The sequence below is a fragment of the Urocitellus parryii genome, chromosome 2 (assembly GCF_045843805.1).
Source record: "Urocitellus parryii isolate mUroPar1 chromosome 2, mUroPar1.hap1, whole genome shotgun sequence".
NCBI classification, from domain to species: Eukaryota; Metazoa; Chordata; class Mammalia; order Rodentia; family Sciuridae; genus Urocitellus; species Urocitellus parryii.
Window position 1 is genome coordinate 199,845,240 of NC_135532.1, and position 23,403 is coordinate 199,868,642.

At 35.1% G+C, this 23,403-nt stretch overlaps 1 protein-coding gene across 1 annotated transcript in view; it reads right to left on the reverse strand.

Moving 5' to 3' along the window:
• Nucleotides 1–23,403, reverse strand: part of Samsn1 (SAM domain, SH3 domain and nuclear localization signals 1) — a 146,168-nt gene that overhangs the window by 70,146 nt on the left and 52,619 nt on the right. Inside the window, exons 7-8 of the mRNA XM_026411894.2 lie at nucleotides 21,366–21,492; nucleotides 18,933–19,285 (exon numbers count right to left, since the gene is read on the reverse strand). Of these exons, the coding sequence (XP_026267679.2) occupies nucleotides 18,933–19,285; nucleotides 21,366–21,492 (480 nt within the window). The remainder of the gene's footprint in view (nucleotides 1–18,932; nucleotides 19,286–21,365; nucleotides 21,493–23,403) is intronic.

A 23,403-nucleotide genomic window follows, 5' to 3' on the forward strand; every position in this document is an offset into this window, starting at 1 on the left:
ACTTGCCTGGAAAAGTAAGGAAATGTTTCACTAGGGAAGCAATGCTTGAGGGAATGTTGAGCGACATAGGAATTTGCCACACAGATGAAGGAAATGGGGGGCACATTTTAGCAATGGGTGGTGTACATCATAAGCTTAGAAGCATAAGTCTGGTATGGCCTGAGAATGAGATGTAATTCCACGTAGCAAGTGTGTATGTTAAACTCAGAAAGGCTGATGAAGGGGCTGGCAGGTATTAGTTTAAGACCATGTTATGAAGAGTTGGATGGCATGTATCCCTTAGAGTCAGATGGATTGCACCCATCAAAAAAGATATGTTGTAGTCTTAACCCCTAGTATCTCATAATATGATCCTATTTGAAAATAAGGTTGTTGTAGATGTAATCAGATTAGTTAATATGAGTCTACGGTGAACTAGGATGGGACTTTAATCCAATATGAATGGTGACCTTAAAAGAAGAGGGAAATTTAGACATTCACCTGCACAAGAGGAAGACTGAGCATGAACATACAAGGAAAGGGTGTCTTTGTGACTACATAGGATAAAACTGGAGTTATTTCACCACAAATCAAGGAAGGATTAGTGCTACCAGAATCTGGAAGAGGCAAGGAAGGACAGAATCGTCTAGAAGTCTGAAAGAAGGCCCTGGCAACACTTTGATTTTGGATTTCTAGCCTCCAGAACTGTGAGAAAAAATCATCTACTGTTTTAAGCCAAGTAACTTAAACTACTCTGTTATAGTAGCCCTAGGAAACTAAGATACTATGCTAAATGGTATAGTTTTGAAGGTAACGGGAATATACATTTGTGTGAAATGTGAACTGTTGCCAAAGCAAGAAAGGGACACAATTAGATCTGTGTGTTAGATAAAAGCTCTAGTTGAATGTGGAATATAGATTAAAGATGAGAAGGGGACAGAAGATATACCTTTCCTCTAATTTGCAAATTTTTCAAAGCTTATTGACCACTATAGTTCCTCAATGTCTCCTCATCTGTGAAAAAAAAAAATTCAGAATGGAGAAAAGCTCTCTCTTCACCTCTCTCAGTTTAGTCCAAAGAGCTATATCAGGACTCCCCTGTCTGCATATTATTTGGATAAAGAAAGGGACAAGCTTTGAAATTTTGTCCTGCCAGACCATTTTATTTAGTAAGGGGAATGTCACAATGAAAAATGACAGTACTACTACTATGATACACACATTTAAATTATTTTGATATTGATATTTTGATGTCATTAAAAATAATTCAGTTCAGAACTCATAAGCATGAAATAAATAAAATTAATTTTCCAGTAGGAAGCCTTTTGAGTTCCCGGAATTGTCTTCCTTGATCTCTATCCTAATTGAAGAAACTGATTTATATCCATATCTTGAAATGTCTATTCCTATATAAGTGGAAAACTTATAAAATATTCTATTACTGAGATCAATACTAAGGATACTGGAGTACATTAATTATTTCTATTAGGTGTCTTTTCTCCAAATGTCATGGACTGTGATGATAACTGGTAGTTTTGTTGTAAGCAAATAACTTCTTTCTAATTTTGGTAAGTGGCATTCAAATCTGTGACACTCCTAAGACTATATACTATAACGGTTTCTAATCTTGAATAGTTTAAATAGGTTCTATTATAAATAAAGAGGATGTATGTGTTTTCATTATTCCAAGCACCACAAATGTGTGCACACACAGAGGATTTAAGTGATATAGCTTTACTAAAGTGGCAGAATTCACTAGAGAGCAAGAAGACAATGTTAAGCATTATGATTCACATTGTGTAATTTCATCATAACCACTCGAGACACCACAGTGTACAAAAAATAAAACTAAACTAAACAGAAACAACAACAATAAAAAAAACACATCAATTTTTCTACTAAGGTTCTACAACATGACATCTGAGGGGGGCTGACAGCCTTGGCCAGTATTACATGATATTTTCTTACTTTGCAAATCAAATCATATTTTCTCCAAAGAAAAAACAGATACAAAACATTTGGAAGGAGTTGTAGATATGTGTATTGATGCAAATGCAATTGACATTTGTATCAGTTACGGTAATGGCAGAATTGCCTACATAGTTAAAGACTATAAACAGGATATAGGTACAATTAAGAAAAGGCACAAAAATGAATCCCAAATAACCAAGATGGGATGGCTGAGTTGTGTATATTTATCCACTGGTATTTGTTCAGTTTTTTCTTCTTCCCTCTAAATATCATTTTTTAGTTCCTACTATGTTCGAAAATATTTCCATTTTAAAAAGATATGATTTGAGTATACTATGTAGATTTTAGAAGGAGTAATGTCTAATCTGAACCCATGCAATTTATTTCAAATTAGATAATCTAAGGTATGACTTTAGGTGCCTTCATACGAATTTGAAAGAAGAGTTACTTGGAGATACAGATGAAAAATATGGTTGAGAGGTTAAAAACCCACCATTCCCAAGATTTATGTGTTCAGTCTATTTCACTATTAAAGTACAGAAGAATTCAAAAAGAAGAAAGATTTCTTGGAAGAGGAAAATGAGCAAACATTTATTGATAGTTTGCTATAATTACTGCATCTTAGTTAACCCTCTTAACAACTCTATTAGTTCTTATCTCCTGTTTTGCAAAAAGGAAACTGAGGCAAAAAATAGCTAACTCAGCTAAAGTCAAAAAAGCTACCAAATAGTAAAGACTTAAACTCAATCTTCTCTTTCTCCACCATGAACATTGTCAACCCCTTTATGACAAATTGAACTAATAAATAAAGGGAGAAAGTTGTAAACCAAAGCAACCATTGGCTGTACATATAAACCTTGATTTTCTAATCAAAGAGTAAGCCTGCTTACCCTTTTCCACCTCACCTTCTTCTGGCCTCTTTTCTCTCCCACTTTCTACTCTGTAATTCCTTTCCATGGGTTCACTAAAGTTCCCCAGACCTAAGGGAACTTAGGTCTGCAAGAGTTGTAAAAGGAAGAAATTGAAAGCTGAGCGGGATCATTCAAAATCAACATGAGAGGAAAATCTGTATTTCATACAAGGTTACAAGACAAACAACTGGAGAAACAATTGAAATTGTTCAGAGATGAAGAGGAGGAACACAAGAGGGACACACAGGGAACATATAAAGCTGAGAAGGAAAGAGAACATTTTGGTTTGTGTATATCATATGCCTGTTATAGTTTGGATCCGGAGTGTTCCCCACAGGCTGGTGTACTGAAGGCTGAATCCTCACCGTAGCAATGTTCAGACCTAGGGCTTTGGGGAAATGAATGGGCTCTGACTTCATCAGCGGAATAATCCACTGATAGTTGAAGAGACTACTGGGAGGTGGTGAAATTGCAGGTCAATGGGTGTGCTCCCGTGGCCACCATCTGAGAAACTTCCCGCTGCCATGCCCTTCTGCCATACTTCTGTCTTAAGCCAGCGAACCCTGGACTGAAAACCCTAAAGCCATGCCAAAATAAGTCTTTCCTCCCCTGAATTGTTTATGTCAGATATTTTGGTCACAGCAATGAAAATCTGACAGACATAGAAGCCCTCAAAAATGTATGGAAATATGCACAATAACTTCAACTGTTCATCCTCTATGGATAATGCTAACATTCACACTAAGGACCACGCTGAGAAGTTTAGAGACAGTGTTAAAGGTCCAAGATAAGTCAATGAGCTCAGCAAAATGCTTCTTCATACTTCATAGTTTCCTTACTGGTTTTAACATGTGGCTTTCTAAAATATGGATTTACTTTAAAAAAAAAATGGTTCCTAATGCCAACATCTAAATATCAAACAGAAAGCTAGGTATCATCACAAAAAAATCTCTTATTCTATGCCTAGAATGTGGTCTGTCCCCACGAAAACTCACACTAAAGCTGGATACCTCCATGTGGCAGTGTTGGGAAGTGGGTCACAGTGGGAGATAGTTGGGTCACAGGGGTGGAGCTCTCATGAATGAATTAGTGCCTTTGTTTCCTGGGTTCTCACTCTCACAAAACTGGATTAGGACCCTGAGGGTGAGTTATAAAGCAAAGCCCCCTGCCACCTGTGCTCTCTCTTTTGTACATTTGCCCACTTGCCCTTTTGCTTTCCCTGCCATGAGGTGAAACAGCATGTAGCCCTCAACAAAAGGCAAGCAGATGTTGGTACCATGCTCTTGGACTTTCCTATCTACAGAACTGGGTCTTCAAATAAACCTTTTTGAAAATTAACCAGTCTCAGGTATTTTGTTATAGAAACACAAACACACACACACACAAAAAAAAAAAAAAAAACCCGAGATATTTTAACATCCTAAGTCTTTAAGAAAAGTTATATTTTCCCCACTACACAAAAGAAATGACTGGAAATCAAGAGCTGGCTGACTATGAATGCTGTGTATTCTAAATTTAAACTTAGGATTTTTTTCTTCAAAGTCTAATTGTCATTCCCTTATACCATACTGCTTTAAACTTCTAAACATTATGGTAAACACAGTACTAAACATATCAAAAATGCTCTGCAAATACTAGAAGTTTAATAAATATCTGAAGATTGTTTATATCTTTAATTCCAGAAGAAAAGCCAATGAACTGTGTCTCCTTACCAATTAGATGAAAATGGGACATTTTCAGTCATAAATCATAGTTACATCAATTCCAGTTATATGTATGTACACTAACTTTCTAATTAGTTCCTTTTGTTTTTTTTTAACCATTCAAGAGAATCTTACCTTTCTAACAATTTACCCAGATACAAAAACCACGCTGTTGCTTTGGTTGAAAACTCAGTAGCAATAACATTTGTACTGCAGTTACTTTGGTTCAATTTAAATTCAGTTGTGTTTTTGTCAAGGGAGACTCCTCTCCACTTTCATCTCAGATGAATTAATGCACAATGAAAACAGCCATCAAATTTACTAATTGTGTCGAATAAGGATATTCCAGGGTTGCAAGACTGTCAGGAAAAGCACATTACAGAAGCTAAGTATTCAATTTCAAAAAGCCTTTTAACATAAATATTTCAAAATCATTAGTTTTGTTCTCATTTAACCCCAGTGATTTTCATTTCCCACAATCTATTTTGACATTTAAAGCAACATTTTTTAAATCTATTGCATCATATGTGGCTACCATCACCTAATACCACTTAAAAAAATTATTGTTTTTTCATAATGGTAAAGACAGAAGGAGGCTGACCTGATGAACCAAATGAAACATTCCGCATATTTCTATTTGAACTGTGTTAGTGTTATCCCATGCAAAGAAATACACACACTACCACCAACAACTCAATATCCCTTTCAGAGAAAACAGCATAATCCAGACATCTTAAGATTTAGAGATCATGACCAAACAAGACTAGAAACTCTTACTATACTAAGTGGGCTTCAGAAATAGCAAACTGGCATTTTCTTTACCCTTTGATAGAGGGGGATGCCTTTTGCTATAATTTCAGTGGTTGGGTAGATTGCTGTGTTAGGGGGTCTTAGGTCATCTGGAAGTACTATTGGCAGAGGATTTCATGGCTCCTAGAACCAAGGAAAACAACCCACTAAAATACCATACTGGAGGGAATGGTCAAAAGATCAGATCAAAAATGGCAACAAAGAAAATGAAAGAGGCATTCGTCAATTCATAAACTCAGGGCTGTCCACTCCCAGTCAGTGGCCAGATCTCAACAGAGACTGACAGGCCATTTAAGGAAGTGGTACAAAGGAGTCAGGTGAATGGTTTTAAATCCAGTTTGCATGTTAAACTTGAGGAAAAAAAAAATTAAAACAATGACCTATTTAAGAGAATCAAATTCCATTTATAAAGATAAAAAAAGAAAAGAATGATGTTTTATAATCTTAAGAGCTAGTTATATTTAAAAACATTTTTTTTTTAAATCAGAAAGATATGTGATAAGTTCCCTGGTGGTTTGCCATACCCACTGGGATTTTTCTACTCTGTAATTTATAAAAAGTACCAAACACTCTCTGATGGGTTTTTAAACCAAGTCAGTTGGAAAGCACAAAACTAACACTAGGGATTTATCAGCTGCATTCGTCATTACAGCTGATCTCAAGGTTTTATTACCAAGAACCACCAAGTACTGTCTGGTGTTCCTTGTTTGTGCGCTCAGAGTGAAGTCCCTAAAGTGATGATTCTGACAAGAATGGGATTCAGAAGATCTTGACTAAAATCCCAGCTCAGATCTGAAACTGAATTGACCTTGAGCGACTTCCTCAATCCTCAGAGCCTTGTTGTCTCTGAAAAATTTAATTACTTATTTTACAGAGTTGTTGTGTCTTCCAGATTTAATAACTTATGAAAAAGACAGTCTCAAAATGATTTCTTGGATAGGTGAAAATTAAACTAAAGAATCCGGGGATAATGAATCGTTTTCCTTTATTCAGAGGTCATTTTCAAACTTCAACGAACATATCACTTAAAAAACCTGTGAAAAAAAAAAATTGCCCATCCCAGAAATTCTGAGTTAGTAAGTTTGGAACAAACAGCATCAATGTTGTAGGTGATTCCAATGTGGTTAGCTGTGGAACCACACAGTGAGAAATACAACTTTAGGTAAAACATTCTAGCAAAATTGTGAAACAGAGATTGTTTTATTTGGAATTAATAGATGTATGTTCAATGATTCTTTCTTTCAATGTCATTTCTCTCCCTCAAACCTGAAAGTTTACAAAGGCCTCGAACTGTAAACTAAAATAAACTTCTATGCCTACCTCATAAATAAAAATATAGCCACTTTTCACATCGGAGCAGCAGTGAGTTCTAGAAAGTATGTAAATAGTATGAGAAGAACACAATCTAATTATTTTAAAAATTGGGTACTGAAAGATGCTCTCCATTTTTTCATATAAGGGATTGAGTTTGTGAGTATCTTCAAGGGAATCAGGTCCTTCTCCCCCAGATGCTGGATTAACATAATCCAAAATTACCAATTCAGAAAGTTGGTTCATGGATATTTATCCATGGAAAAGGTCTTAGTGTTTATCTAGTACTATCATTTTATAGTAAAATGAATTATGGCTAATGTCATCTGGCCTCTCCTTTAGCTCAGTTTCATCACAGATGAACTTTCCCATGCAAGAGAAGACTAACAGAGAGCCAAGTCTACACTCCGAAAGATTTCCCCACTGAACCAATCTTCCCTATCTGTGTTGACAAGAAATCCAGCGTCTCAAATCAGAGCAGTAATTCTTTCATGTAAATGAATGCTAAATATTTGAATTAACATTTTTAGTGTAACTTATCCGGATTGTAAAGCATCGGGTGCACAGATTCATTTCACAAAGGAATACACCACTCCTTCAACAACACAAAATTACCCAGAATTCTTTTGACTTCAAGTCCATCATTAAAGAGTCTAAAAAAAGTTACTTTCTTGGAAAAGAGATTCTCTCCCACATTCCATAGTAAAACAAACGAATGAATTTGTGGCAATTGCTGCTTGATGCAGATGAGTTTTGGGTAACCGCTGCTTTGGGTTATTTTCTCAATTTCCTTCCTCCTGTACAGAAAGTTTTTAGTCTAAATTCTTATCTGCTGTTTTGATAAATTATTCTTTCACTTTTCAGAATTTGTTCTGTTAACCCAATCCCATGCAGCTAGCATAACTCCTTAGAATTCTTGCCTTCAATGTTCCTCTTCATTATAAAGCTTTGAAAGTTATTGATTCTACAAATGTGAAAAATTAACTTATCAAAAAAAAATAGCACACACGAAATGGGAACTGGGCAAAGAAACCTGAAGAATGTTGTCTTAACTGGAAGTTGTACCATTAACTGCTACAACTACTGTATTCCTGTTATGGCTTTTTGTGATATATTTATTACCGTGTGGGAACAGTTTAATCTACTCCATACAGAGAGCAGTATGCTTTCTCAGTGGCCTCAAAATATGATGGCCCTTGCCACAAACAACTGATCTAAAATTTTGCAGGTGGCAGGTCTAACTTTTTTTTTTTTTCTAAAAGGAAATAACCCTTCTCTAAAAGTCAAATTTGTTTTTAAAGCTGTGGTGTCTTCAACCACTTCTTTTTCAGTTTTTCAGTTGACACCTTGTCATGACTTACGGTGGGTTGCATCAATCATTCTGGGTTCTTACAGAAAATATTTTGTGGTGGTTGACTATCACATGCAAGAAACTAAGTGCCCTTTGCGGGTGACTGCGCAGGTACCTCTGATTTCTTGCCAAATCATTCAGAATGCCGCAAATCCATTAAATCTCTCCACAGGGAGGAAAAAATTCCCGCATCCTAGAGAGAGAATTTATGAGTTCATTTCAATCACCACAAATGAAAGCCACCCTTAATATTCATTAGAGATTTTACGGTGGCAATATGCATTATCTCTTCATATGCCCCTCTGAAAGGCCAATTTCCCTTGAAACCTCACATGGCTCCAAGCCACTCTTTGTAGAAACAATGGCCTATGTCCAAGTGGAATCAGGGGAGGCAAATGGATGACATTTCCTTATCCATTGGTAATGATTCCATTAAAACAGTGTGGTGGATATGAGCTTCTGAGGTTTAAAAATTAAAGAACAGATTTGGAATGTGCAGTCATGTCATTGTATCACTTCTCTGCTGTCATCTGTGACCATATGTCCTAAAGTGAATGAGAATTTTTTTTTTTTTTGGCATCACAAAAGATGATTTTTAAAGCTGACATTTCTTTCATTTGAAGAAATGTATATGTTGGGGACATAGCTCCCAGAGGCCGAGAGCTTTTCATTAATCTCTGTCTTCCTTCCATCACGGTTCATGCCAACATCTTTCACCTATTCCCCATTCAAACTCTTCTTTGTATGCAGAGAAGTTTTTTCAAAACACAATTACATCACCTCAGACCCTCAACAAGCCAACAAGAAACAAGCTGTTGACCAGAAACACTTTTTGCATAGCTCTCCACTGTTATAGAAGCTAAACAATAAAACTTGGTATAGCCCATAAACTCCTGTGTAACCTGACTCCTTTCTCCACCGACTTTGTACCACATACCTTTCTCTGGAAGCCACTCTGAGCCTTCTCTCCTTCTTTCTATGTCGGGCTACTTAACTTCAAGACTTTAATTAGATTTGACCTCAGTCACCACCACCCCTGAAATTGTCTTTTCATTATAGACCTTTCTAGAACTGTGTAGCAATCATAGCAGTTAACCATTTTAAAGTTTGATTATTTTTTTTATGTGACTCTTTCTATTTTTGTTTCCCATTAGACTATGAAGTCCACAATGTATGTTTCCACCCAACATTTTATCCTTATCTGGCACAAAGTAAATATTCTAAAATCAATTATTGAGTGAATGAATAACTGAGTTCTCGATTTTAATGCTTCCTGTGTCTTGGTTTAAAGTCCTTTCTATAAGTGACATGTAAGCTTCAGTATGGGTTGGACCTGAGGTAAGTGCAATAAGGGCAAATTTCTACAGCAATTACTCATTAGTGTGGTTGTATTTAATAGCTGGGAACCATGAGATGCATAAAGATCTCACACTGAATATTCATAAGGGATTTTAGAGTGACTTCAACCACTTGCTTTACAGCTATCCAGGAAAGAGAGGGAACATGAATTTCTTGCCTTCATGTTTTCACTGTCCGCTGAAAAAGATAGTTATGCTTGAGAGCTCCATTCTGACTCTGAAATAAAATATCATGAAATGCATATGTGATATGACTATGATAAAATATATGCCGGGAGTTTAAATATATGTAAGACACCATTAATACAGTGATAATTTTGGAGGCCAGAAAAGCACAGTGCTGAGCTTAGGACCCACACCCCAGCCTGATGCCACCAGAGACGGATAGGCTTGGAGTTACTATAGTACCCCCTATACTATAGTCTCCCTCTTCCCTCCCTATACATTTGAATGAGATACTTCAGGCATTCTTATCACCAGGGAGAACATTCAACAAACCCTATGAAATAATTTTAAATACTAGTGAAAACCAGGAGTGTATATTAAAGGCAGTATTATCTCGCGTGATACAGAATTGATGAGAATTGCAAATGGTGACACCCTAATGGCAAGTACATTTCTTCTTCTTTCTTTTTTTTTTTTTTTAGTGGAAAACAGTTCTTATTTCCATTCCTTGTTTTATTCCAAGGATAAAAAAATTGAGAGAAGGATGGGTTGGTTGCATCATGATCCCTGAGTCAGAAAGAAGGTTAGCTGGGTAGGTGTATATATAATACCTGTTCACACTCCCACAGATAGATTTCTTTAGCTTCTCTTTAAGATTTTTGTGGCTTAGCTCTAGAAATTCTGAGTACACTCATAAAGGAGATGGTGTATCGTGGTTGTGTGTTGAAAAATCAATTTGTGGGCATAAACTGCAAAGGTCAGATGATTACATACAAACTACTGTGAAGCCCTGTATATTTAGTTGAAAATTGGGTGAAACACACAAATGGAACACAATCTTATTTTTATATGATTTTGAGCACTCCCCATTCCCTCTTTAAATATCTTGACCTCTATTCTGGCGCAAGTACATTTCTTAATTATCTCTGTGACTTCACAGTTCAAGGAAATACCTGATATATCATAGGCATTATGCTAATGTTTGTTGAATGAAAAATAAATAATTATAAATACATAGTTATAAATTATAAGTAAATAGCAATAATTGCCCGTGAAAATATCAGCTCTTTTTCGTTGAGTTCCACTAGATGTGTTAGGTGCAGTTAAAGAATTCACCTTATAAGAAGACCACAAGAAATCTTCATTTTAGTCATTTAGCAAATAAGAAACTGAAATTCAGAGAAATCAAGTAACTTAACAGTTGTGTGTATAGTAATGGTAAGGCTACAAATGAAGGCTGGGCTTATTTGGCTCCAGTTCTCATGGAGTTCCCACCAAAAATGGTTTATCTGTACTTCCATATGTATTATTCCATATCTGATGCAAAATTTAAGGACAACTTAGTGAGAGGAAAAATCTGGGCTAAGATTTAGGATATTTCAGTTTAGTACCAGTTCTTCCATCACCAACGGTGGAACCTCAACTAATTCATTTAATCTTCATGTGAATCAATTTTTCCACCTGTACAATGGAAATAATATTTTGCCTAATTCATAAAGTTAATGTAAGCTAAAGTCTGAGCTAAAATCTCATACTTTGAACCTGGATTTTTCATATGCATAATTTCAATTTATATGGCAAATTAGAAACTTGACTCCATTTTTACAGATGGGAAAAGTAAGGTTAACTTACTATCCTAGTCTCAAGAGTTACAAAGCCAAAATCTGGCAGAAAATTTCGGATTCTTATAGAATCTTAGCTTGAAATCTACATACTCTTATATTGCATAAGCTATTGAACCTCTTTGAGCTTCATATTTCTATCATTAAAATGGGAAAAATGAAATCACCTCACTGAATCATGACATAAAGATAGTTACTTAAAAGCAACTGAAATATAGTCCAATGTTAAGTCAGTGAAGGCAATGATTGCCTTTATATTGATATATGCACATGATAAGAACAGAAGCTCAGTAATGAATTACTCAAGGGGGCACCGTGCACCAGAGTGTGTACACACATGTGTACATAGCTGATAGATGATGGTGGTGGAAGAGGATTTCTCACTTCAGCCAGGACTTCTTATCCTGATAGTCCTTCTTTTTTTATTTTTAAATATTTATTTATTTATTTACTTTTAGTTATTGGCAGACACAACATCTTTGTTGGTATGTGGTGCTGAGGATCGAACCTGGACCGCACGCATGCCAGGCGAGCGTGCTACCTCTTGAGCCACATCCCCAGCCCCTGATAGTCCTTCTTTTCTGTCCCCTTCTATAACCTTACTTACAATGTCACCAATTCATTTTTCAAAGGAAAATTCAGTCTTCTGAAATCTCATTTTAAAGGATTTTTTTAAAGTAGCTCTCTTTTTACATCAGGGTTTTCTTAGTTCCTATGAATGAAAATGTAGACATTTAGTACATGAAGAGATTTTCATGGCCATGATCTCCTGCCATCACCCAAATGAAGTAAACTCATATGCATGGTTGCTAGTCTTGTCTCTAACATTGCCTGATTTCACCTTGTGATGAGTCCAGGAACATGAAGGAGAAAGGAAGTAGCCTGGACAGAGAATGTGTAGGGGGCAAAGAAAGAAAGAAAGAAAAGAAATCCTTAAACTAAATAGCTTATGAAAGAAAAAAATAAACAAACCTAGAAATAAGGTCAACACAGGGGCATCTGAAGAGTAAGAAAAGAACTGCTTTGAACAAGTAGAAAGAAACCTTAATGCACTAATATTTTTAACACATAGAATTTATCTTCTTCAATGTGCTCTCATATTTTAAATTCTTGAAGATGAAAAGAACTTTACTAATCATTGATAGCCCTCACCCATTTGAAAAGTGAGGCAGAAGTGACGGAGAGTAAGCAACCTGACCCAAGGAGATCCTACAAAGTGACAGGGTTGAGCTCACAGCTGACTCTCCTGGCTCTGACTTGTGTTTCTTTGACTTATAACAGCTCCCAACATACCATGCCACAGCCTTTGTCTTCTCCTTACATAGCAATATTTGAATTATAAACTTACTTCTCTGCTACAAAAGAAAAGGTAACACCACTTGAAATGTTTGCCAAGGCTCATTAAAGGAAATGTTCTAACATTCAGGCCTCTCTCCTGCCAAAAGTTGATGTCCAGCTTGGCTGATTTGATTTGCTTTATTTTGTTGAACATGCAAGAAAGTTTAGCTCTGAGCAAGAAGGAGCTTGCAGTCTCCCATGGCCAGTGGGCATAACTGAGCACCCTTCAGATTGACTCTCTTTGTCCTCCTCTTTTCAGTTGAGAACACAGCAAAACAAATTTCAACTTTCTTGTGGAAGCCAAAATGTAGTTATAATTAAATATCATGGGTAATATTTCATTATCATGAGGAATAATTTGAGTGATAAACAATGTGTGGCAACTTTAGAAATGTTTTATTATGGTAGTACCAATTCAGCTTTCTCCTTGATTTGAATGCCCCTTGAGTAAAACAAGTCCATGGTGAAAAACATAAAAAGAGAAAAATGATAATACATAGGAGAGAGATATCCTTGATTTCTATAACAGTCTTAGAACTACTTCCCAGGTCAATTTTTCTCACCAATACATAAAATTTGTGTAGTTGGTAAATACCAAACATCAACACAAATAATTAGATTGGTTTGAATGCTACATTACTATGCCTCCAAAATCTAATTTAATAATATCTCTATTTATTCAGGAATTCTAGAATAGTACTTGACATTTATAATTACATTTTCTCATTTTATCTTTATTTTTATTACTAAAGATTTTATTAGAAAGGACATTTAAGCATTTTATACACATTTATAATTTACTTTCTTCAAACTCAAACTAAAGAATTTCCATAAACCTGACAACTTATACTATTACAATATCTCATATTTAAGTGTTTCTTCTATAAGCTCCTTTCTCAATGTAAAAGATGTTTGCAGGTCTAGCCAGATTTTTTTCAGGTTTATTTGATATATAAGTAATACATTCGGCATCCCAGTAAATTTTTGCACCAAGGATTGTGATTAATTTGTTCTTTTTTAAATACCTGTTTCTTTTAAAAGGAGAGCAACAACTACCATTATAAAAGAGGAATAGTAGATTTTCCACATGTCCCACTCAATATAAGCATATATACTCTTAAGTCCCAAGTTCAAAGATTCAGGAGGTACTTGGCATGAATCTGTTAAATGAGTGAATAAATGGAAGAATAAATGAGAAAGTTATTGGAGAATCCTTTATTTTTCAAATTTTGATTTGTAAATGCTAGTTCTTACATCAAACATTATACTGACTATATTAAGATTTGTCATATAAGTTATTCATAATTAATAATTTGTTCTTGTTTATCTAAGACTCAAAATTATTTTTGGAATCTCAGTTCTCAATTAATTAATTTTGGCACTGAGTATGGTAAGTGCAGAGATCTTTTGGAACTTTTGTATCACATTTTCCTATCTTTACTTTCAAAAGGCTCAGCCCAGATTATCATTCACTGTAACTTCCTTTTCACAAGTTGTACAAATTTATCTGCTGAAACATCATTTCCTTCCATCTCTCACCATTACTCCAATGTAAGCAAGTAAAGTTTAAATATGAAGATGGGAAATAATATCATTTCAGTGAAAGGTTGGTACTCAGTTTGTCTGTAGCAAAGAGTATGTGAAAGACTCTTAGGGATGTGTTAGAAGATTAAATGAACAGGTTTGTATTTGACCATGTAAGTCTTGGGGAGACACTCAAAGGTTTGTAAGGGCAGCAGTGACATTATTACAAGGATATTAGGCAGCATTATTCAGTTAGATTAGAAAAAACTCATCTGGTAACAATGGGTCATGTTGACTGAAGGGAAAGATGAGAGTCACGGATACTGGGATAGATTACCAAAGGGACAGGACAGAGAGAGAGAAAGGAGCAGAGACACAGGGACAGATTATCCTGATTTTATTGCCTCTTTTTCATACACCACTGGTTTGCTTGGGCAGTGTTTAAATTTTACACTGCTTAGCAGAGGGATATGCATCCCAAGAGCACCTCCCCATATCAATAATAGGTATCCACGTCCTCTCATTTAAACTGAAAGATTAATTATAAAATCTTTTGTTACTTTATTTCTTGGTTAGCATTGGCATGAATCCTGTTCCTCCCACTGGAATGGTTGTGTAACTTTTTTTCCATTCACCATACTTTCTCTTTTGACACCATTTTGATGAGTTCATCTGACAGTCCAACAAGACTCCCTCATCCTCTTCTTAGACACCCTTAAGTGGAACCTTGTTTCTTTTCTTACCTCGAAATGCTGTATATAAATTCCTTATTTTTCTTTGATTTTTTGCTATATGGCTCTGTCTCTCTCACTATTATAATTTTCTATCAATACTTTATTTGAATTCTTCTTTACTTAAGTGTATATTTTGTTCTTTCAGAACCTTGACTTTGCCTCTTTCTGAAAGAGATGTTGTTAGTGTCACATTGTAAACATATCGCCATTTTTATAAAACAGATTTCAAAATATTTGAGAATTAATATAAAGCGCTGAGTGGATATTTGCTTCCCTTTTCATATCAAGTTTGCTTCTTTTTCTTAATACTGTAAAAATAATGTTATTCCTCTTGAACCTGAAAATTTCTCCCAGGTTTTGAAAAATATGTTTGTTATTATAATATTGTACTAAAGGAAGATCTTATCTTCCTCAACACACACTTGTCTTACTTACCTTTTCTCCCCACCAGGCCAGCAGTTCACTTTCCTCTTTTTTTCCTGTTTTTGTAAAGATGTTTCAAGCTTTTAATATGCAGAGCATCCTAAGAATCCTTCAGTCACTCTTGTAAATGGATTCTAAACACTTAGCTTCAAATATTATTTTTGGTTACTTTCACTACGACTTTCCTTAATATGCTTCTGAAATCCCCCCTCAAAACCACTTATCTCAGACATTAGAAAAGAACTACTTCTTTAGTTTTTCCTTTCAGGCTTCTCTTGTTGAGTATAGTCTCATAGAATTTGATCTTTCACCTCTCTTGTTTCACATCAATTCCACAATCACATATTCCCCCCACTCCCTGATCCCTCAGACCTTACAAACCACTAAACTGCACATTAAACATCTGTGTGAGTCTCATTTTTCTGTTACTTCTATGAAGAGCCCTTCATGAACAATACATTTCCCTGTCTAATTCAATTTGTTTATGGAAACTTAACTGAATAAAATGTTACTTCTTAGCACAGGTTTCTGGATTCTTTGATTTAGGGATAAATGTTGTTGGGTCCTGACACTACTTCATTTAATCTTCCCAACCTTGATTTTAGAAATGGGTGTTTTTGATATGAAATAAGTCACTCAGAGGAAAGGTAGTGAATGGGGAATGAAATCACTCTGTAGAATTGGAACTAGTGGGTTAATGAGGATAAGGGGTTTGCCCACACTCACCCGTAGGTCATGACAGAGCTGGGCTGAATCCATCAAAATCAGAGTTCCAACTGTAGTGGGTTTAGCAGGGTCATGCCTGGGTAAATAAGGACTTTCTGGAAGACAAGTCAATTTCAGGCCACTTCAAAACTCTGATTTGATAATGAGATCATAGGTACTGAAATCTACTATTCCTTAAATTTCTGAAGTCAAGGAGAAACAAATGTCTTTGTGGATTAGATTCATTGCCTATGAAATGTGGGGTGTAGGCCCAGCTCCACCATATCTGCATATTGGCACACTTTTAAAAAAAACTAGTCATACTTTTACCCTTTAAAATCGCAAAAATGTCACCTCTGACTACCTGTCATTAATAGTAATACTCATTTCAGAAGCACATCTTCTCCCTCTACACTGTCTGCCTTCTATTTCTTCTATAGAGTGAAAGTTAAATAACCCAAATAATAACTCTGCAATTACTACAGAAAAAATACCAGCTCTGCTAAAATGAAACTGGATATTTTTCACTTGTTATTATTATAGAATATATGTATAGAATATAAAATAATAATTTGCACTCATTCAACTTCTTTCACTCTAGTGTCTCAAATCCCTGGGTGTAAGTGGTCTCATTAAGTTTACCAAAACCAATTTAACTCCAACATGTTCTTGAACCTTCTTGCCAAATCCACTGAGGCTTTCCTGTCACAAAAGCTGAACATTCCTATTTGAAACTCTGAGCCTTTGGTAGATAGGCTTGACCTTCTACAGACAAAACTCATTTAGTCATTTAGTTATGCACTTAAAGTAGGCAAAACTACCTAAATTTTTTTTCAAAAACTATCACTATTGTTTTTGCCTAAATGGACACCCCCAGATTCACAAGCATTCATACTCACAATAACTAACTTGATAGGTAATTGAGTTAATCAGAATGAGTAAAGCTTTGGCTAAAAAAAATAAGACAATGAGAAAAAAAAATGTTTTTCTAGATTTATGGAAACCAAGTCCACTGGTTTTTAGAACTTCATTCATCTAGGCAGCAAATGCTACTCAGATATTTATTTCTTTATATTCTCAGGACCATGGAGGATACAAAGATAAATTACTCTTAGGAAATAAACAAATGCCTAATTAATTCTAGCACATGGTAGAGTATGGAAGCTCTGTAAAGACAGGAGCAGTGAATAGACTTTTTTTGTTTTCTATCCCTAGTATCTAATACTGTGACTTGGCACATAGCAGATGACAATATATGGTTGATATGTGCATAATGTAAGAATAATGTGCTTACATGATCTAGAAGTTCAAAGGAAAGAGAGATGACTTCTGTCTGGCATGGCCCGGGAAGGCTTTCTGAAGGACAAAATATTTGATGTGAACTTAAGGGGTGGAGGAATTGCTCTCAAGCAAGAATAATACACCAGGAAGAGGTTGTCACACAGACGGAAAGATACAGAGGCAAGGAAGCAGCTTTTAGGAATATCAGATCATTCACTTTGGCAGTCCAGCATACGAAACCTATCAGGCAAGAGCAGCAGGAAGATAAGACTGAAAATGTAGATGGAGACCAGACAGTTGTAATCTAGAAATCCAAGTTAAGGTGTCCAGATTTTATTCTTGAAGGAAGCTCTGTACATTTCTGTTTTGATTCTTCTGTACCAGCTTTGCCATTTGTCAAGAAGACAGCATCCTTGACTCTGCTTCTGAAGCTGCCAGTCTTCAGAAACAGGTCCTAATTAATTATATTGCCAGCTACTCTGTGAGAAGATGCTGAAGAGAAGCCTGCCATGTCCAGCTGTCCCAGAAGAGAAAGACTAAAGAAGTTGAAGAGGCAGCCTCAAAAATGATTAATGTTGAACAATGTCACTGATTGAAGTCTGTTAGCAGACACCTGTAACATTCAACATGGAACTCCAGTCTCAGGTCACCCTAGTCCTAGTCTTCAAAGGCAAAACACAAACCTTGAAAGGTAAAAAGGACTCTGAAAGAACAAGCTTCTTCAGAGACTTATAATGCATCATAAAAATATAACCGTGTCTAATGAGAGATTGATCCTTAGAGGAAAATGGTGTAAAGGCTACCTGGACACACAAAGCTATTCTATTCCTTCACTGCAAACACAAACAACCAATAAATGTAGGGAAATTATGCCTTAAGGAGCATGAAATCAATTCTTTAAAAAAGACACCCTTACATTCTAGAGGATTTATGATATTCAATTTTTGGCTTCTTTGGTATTTCATGAGTTTAATATTACTATTTTCATTTCATAGCTAAGAAAATTAAGATTCAATGGTTTAAGTAATTTGCGTAAGCTAAAAAAGTAGCAGGGCTTGAATCCAAAACAAATTTGTCTAACTACAGAATCTGTACTTTCTCCTATACCCTACAGTCTTAGAGTCTAGCTTGGTACATGGAAAACTCTATAATATATTAACTAGAAGCAGAATTTCTAGCATAAGACTATGTATGTTCCAGATATTGGCTCCACTTCTTGTTAGTTGCTTAAATTTGTACCAGTTACTAACATATTGGTGCCTTAGTTTTGTTACCTATGAATCAGGGAGGAAATAATGTTAGAATAACAATCCTTATGTTACATGGTTGTTGTGATATTTAAATGAGTCAATACATGGGGAGTGCTTAGGAGAATACCAGGCCCCCAAAAATGCTCATTAAAATTATTTGTTAGCTGTCAGTGCAACTTCATTTTACTAGCAATAATTTAGACAATTCAATCACATTTTCTTAATCCAAATCAGCAGCTAAAGTCTCCCTTCAATTAAAATAAAATCTCTGGAAAATACTATGCAGTAGTGTATTTGTACACAAAGGAATATATACAATATTAACAGGGACAGAAACCATAAGAGCTGAACTGCTTTTTGGAAAGACAGCTGTAACTCTGGTAATTTTCCTGAAACTAAAAAATGTGACTAATTGACACATTTTTTTATCTGCTTATTTCCTGGTGGTATAAATACACAGATTAAGATGACATATTTCCGTAGTTTATAAACTCACCCATGAATGTAAGAGATCCATATCTGTGTGAGAAGATTTGAGACGTGAGTGGTGAGTGCAAGTGGAGCAGTTGTCCCAGGATCCAACTTGGGCAATTTGGAAGTCAATGCCAGTCCAGAACAGATTTTCTGGAAAAGACTTCCAGATGTTCCACTTCTGAACTTCGCCTTCATGATAAGATAATATGTCTTCCAAGTTGCATTCATTTGAAGTGCTGGATGGATCCACAGATATAGGATGAGACTCTGGTCTCATTTCCATTTCTCCCCTCCTCCTTGTGCTAAAATTATTAGCTTTCTTTTCTTGAGATCTGCTTAGTTTCATACAGGAAATCAATGTGTCATCTTCATTTTCTGAACAACAAAGACATATGAGTTAAACATTAAGGCTAATGGTTATTTACTTGTAGAAATTATGAATTATAAATACTCTATTTCTCTTTGTAGATTACAAATGAATGAACAACACAGTATGAACCAGGGTGTCATCCAACTTCCCAAAAAGAATTTATAAAATTATTTCTTTAAAAAGTAATTTGTTGCATGAAATTGTTTTATAAAACTCAGATTTACCTCAAACATCTGAAACCATATCTACTGATTAACATCAATTGTACTGAAATGAAAGGAAGTCACATGCAAAAAGCATACTGAGAACACTTAAGAAAAATTATAAATTAAAACATTTCCCCACATCTTACAAGCATAAGTGGTGCAATCATTTTATTAAATATTTTTAATTTTTTGATGTCACATGTATAAGAGAGTATCTTCAAGAAGCAAATCAACTTCTTCACTTTATGTAAATAAATGATATCTCAAAGAATAGAGGCTGAAATCCTATATTCATTCTAAAAATGTACTCTTCTCATATCAGTCTGCAAAGAAATTTATGCATGTAGTACATCCATCGCATAGTGAAATATTTTGGAAAAGGAAGGAAAAGACTGAGAACATGAAGAAACAGCATATCTTTAGTACTACAAAGTTGATTAGTGAGATATATATTTACATAATGTGGCAATGGGTGAAATTTCTAGTATAAAAATTTCTAGTCCTCCCTTATCCTTGGGATATGTCCCAAGACTTCTCATGGATGTCTGAAATTGTGAACAGTACTGAACAATATCTACACTGTGTTTTCGTCTGTATGTACTTACTTATGCTAAAGTTTAATGTATAAATAAGGCATAATAATAATAAAAGAAAAAAACATAATGGTATACTCTATTAACAGTTACGTGAATGCTTCTCTCTCTCTCTCTCTCTCTCTCTCTCTCTCTCTCCCTTCCTCTCTCACTCTCTCCCAACTGCCATAGGACAGCTACCTTATAAAATTTGTATATTCTGGACAAAGAGATAATTCATGTCCCTACCTAGATGGAACAGTATGACATCATATTTCATCAGAATACTACAATGGCTCAAAATTTAAAACTTGTGAATTGTTTACTTTTGGAATTTTCCATTCATACTTTTGGACCATCGTTGACTGTTATGGTTTGAATATGAGTTGTCTCCCAAAAAAAGCTACCATTAATGCAGGAATACTCAGAAGTAAAATAATCAGATTATGAGTGCTGTAGGCTCATCAGTCTATCCCAGTTTGGATAAACTGCGTAGTCCCTACATAGGCAGGTGGGATGTGAATGGAAGAGGTGGGTCAGTGGGTGAGTGCCCTAGAAGGATGTGTCTTCCCTGTGGCTCCATCTCCCCTCGTTTTACTCTCAACCCTGCCATGAGGGGAGCATATTTCTTCTGCGGGGACTTTACCCCATTATGTGCTGCCTTATCTTAGGTCCAGAGCAAGAGCCAATTGTGTACAAACCAAGACTCTGAAACTGTAAGCCCGAAACAAATTTTTCCTCCTTTACTTTGCTCTTGTTGGGTATTTTGGTCACAGAGACCAAAAAGTTAAGTAAACCATTGACTGAGGCTAACTGAAACTGTGGAAGGTGAAACTGTGGGTAAGGAGGGACGACTGTACTATACAAAACAATTTCAGATAACAAAAACATGTCTCACCCAAAGTAAAAGGCTCTAAGTCATTGAATCTCTTTAAAAGGAAATGTGTTAACAGGTACAAAATAATTATAATTCATAGGCCATTTCTGTAAATAAATAAATTCAAAGTTGCAAATGACATTCCAATTTGCTATATTCACATCAAAAATTTTAAATATTGTTCACTTTGGTGGAGGAATGGGAAGGGTAGACATTACTGACTCTTATTTTCCCTCTGTGATGCAGCATAGATATGGGGTGAAATTTAGGAATAGGATTAGGATACCTGTTTTAAAATAACTTAGCAATGAAATAGAAAGCTCAAAGTTTAATGATTATTTTAAGACCTTATCAAAATGAACTTCATTAATATATGCTTCACCAGTTTTCCCTCAAAGAACTTTTGGCAGCTCATTGAGCTTTTACTTACGGAGATTTATTAATGTGGGTTTCACCTCATCCACACTCTGCGCCCTGGTTTTCTTGGTCCTCACCAGTCTCTGTAGACGCTTTAATGTCCCCCTTGATTCCATTGGGTCACCACCTGATTTTATGGCCTAGCACAAACACAGCTCAAGATAAAGACAAATTATTCTTCATAAAAGATTAAATATAAAATATGTTGAGGTCATAAATGGGGGGAAATTAATAATATGGCCTTAAAACCTAAAACCTGAGGCAATTTAAGCAGTAACTTAAAAGCATACCACATTTGGGGGGTTCAAAATCATAAAATATGTTATAGCTGGTCAGTCATATACTCAAACAGTGAAGTGTTTAACATTTTTCCCCCTTCAAAATGCAACAAAATGGATGGACTCCAGAGCCATCTATAAATGACTCACTTCTGCTCAATGTGAAAGTGTAGAAAGGAGTTAAGTTCTTTGTAGCATGATATATATATAAGAAAGAAACTGATATCAGACAAAGCAAAAACAGACAAAGCAAAATTTAAATTTTCTTCCTTTTCCTTTTGGAAATTTCTGGAAAAACAGCAGTTTGTTTTAAGTATAAAATGTTTTTGAGTAATATATTTTGCATGGTATTGCTTGTTGCTTTCTCAAAGACAAATGAAATAGAAAGCTCAAGTTTAATTATTTTAAGACCTTATCAAAATGGACTTCATTAATATATTGGAGTGTTACAAAATACAAAAAAGTGTACTACATTATGTTTTAGTATATCAGTGTTACTTGTTTATGATGAAAATATATGGATAAAAAATTAACATTATATTAATGACTCTTAAGGTTTCTTTGAAAAAAATAGAAATATTTTCCACTAGTTTAATATTGGTGAATTTGTACTTATACTATTTTCATTCATTATTTTTAAGGTATTTACTTTACAATGTTTTATAAATTAATACTTTGTATACTAAGTTTTATACAGTAGGTAAATGAATTGTATTCTGTTGTATTGACCAGATGGGAAGTGGAATCATACTCAGAAATACTTATTTTCCATCCAGAAAGTTCTAGACTCAGAAATCCTCTGCTTTTATCTCATTCTTTTCATTGAAGAGCTGATAAATGATATCTAAATAGACACCACAATTTTAAGAGGTAAAAGATTCGCTTCCTCATTAATGTTTGAAAGTAACATATTTATAATATTCTTTTCTGATCCTGGGAAAGAGACTATAAGCCCACAGAAATATTTGGAAATAAAGATTTTCTGGCATGAAAACATTTCCAATCTTAATAGTCTGATTTTATTTGGGCTTTAAGAATGACTTTAAACAACCAATATAAACTTGATGTTCTGTCTCTGCATAGTAGTACCTAAGTACAAAATGTGATGTTTTGTCAGAGAAATCCATACCTGTTTGCATTAAATAAATGGGAAAATATTTAAATCATTTTAATCTTTCAAAGAGGGTTGTGATGAGATATTCTTAGATATGCAAAACCTTCCCTCTCTTTCAAAGGTCATATTCAGTTCAACACAATTTCTATTGCTATTTTTTTTTGTATTATATTCTCAGTATTCCTTTTGGGTGCTCTGTGAGTTGCTCAATTTTATAGACCTGTTACAACTCAGGAAGAGCTATTTTCTAATCTTTAGCCTCCTGCAGAAATAATAAGCTGACACTGCAAAACCATCTTGTCTTTGCTGTGCTTCTTTTCTTATGGCAACCTCCTTCTGTTACAGCCAAACTTAATTGCTCCATTGAAAGAAACACTGCCTTGAAAATAGCCTTCTCCCTCTCCCTTCTTTGTGAGAAAGGCCTGCACTTGATTTGGGGAAAGGTGCTATATACCAGGGAAACTGAACTTCATATAAATGATTTGCCCCCAGGAGGAAGAAAAGTATTTGGACGTATCTTAATTCAGATGAGTCAGATCTCAGGGCTCAGAAATTTAAAAACAAACTGACTCCTTTTATTTTTTGCTCACTCTCTAGAATAGCCTTTTTAATGTACAGTGTGGTTAACTTTTGTGTCTTTATTCAGCCATTCATCTTTA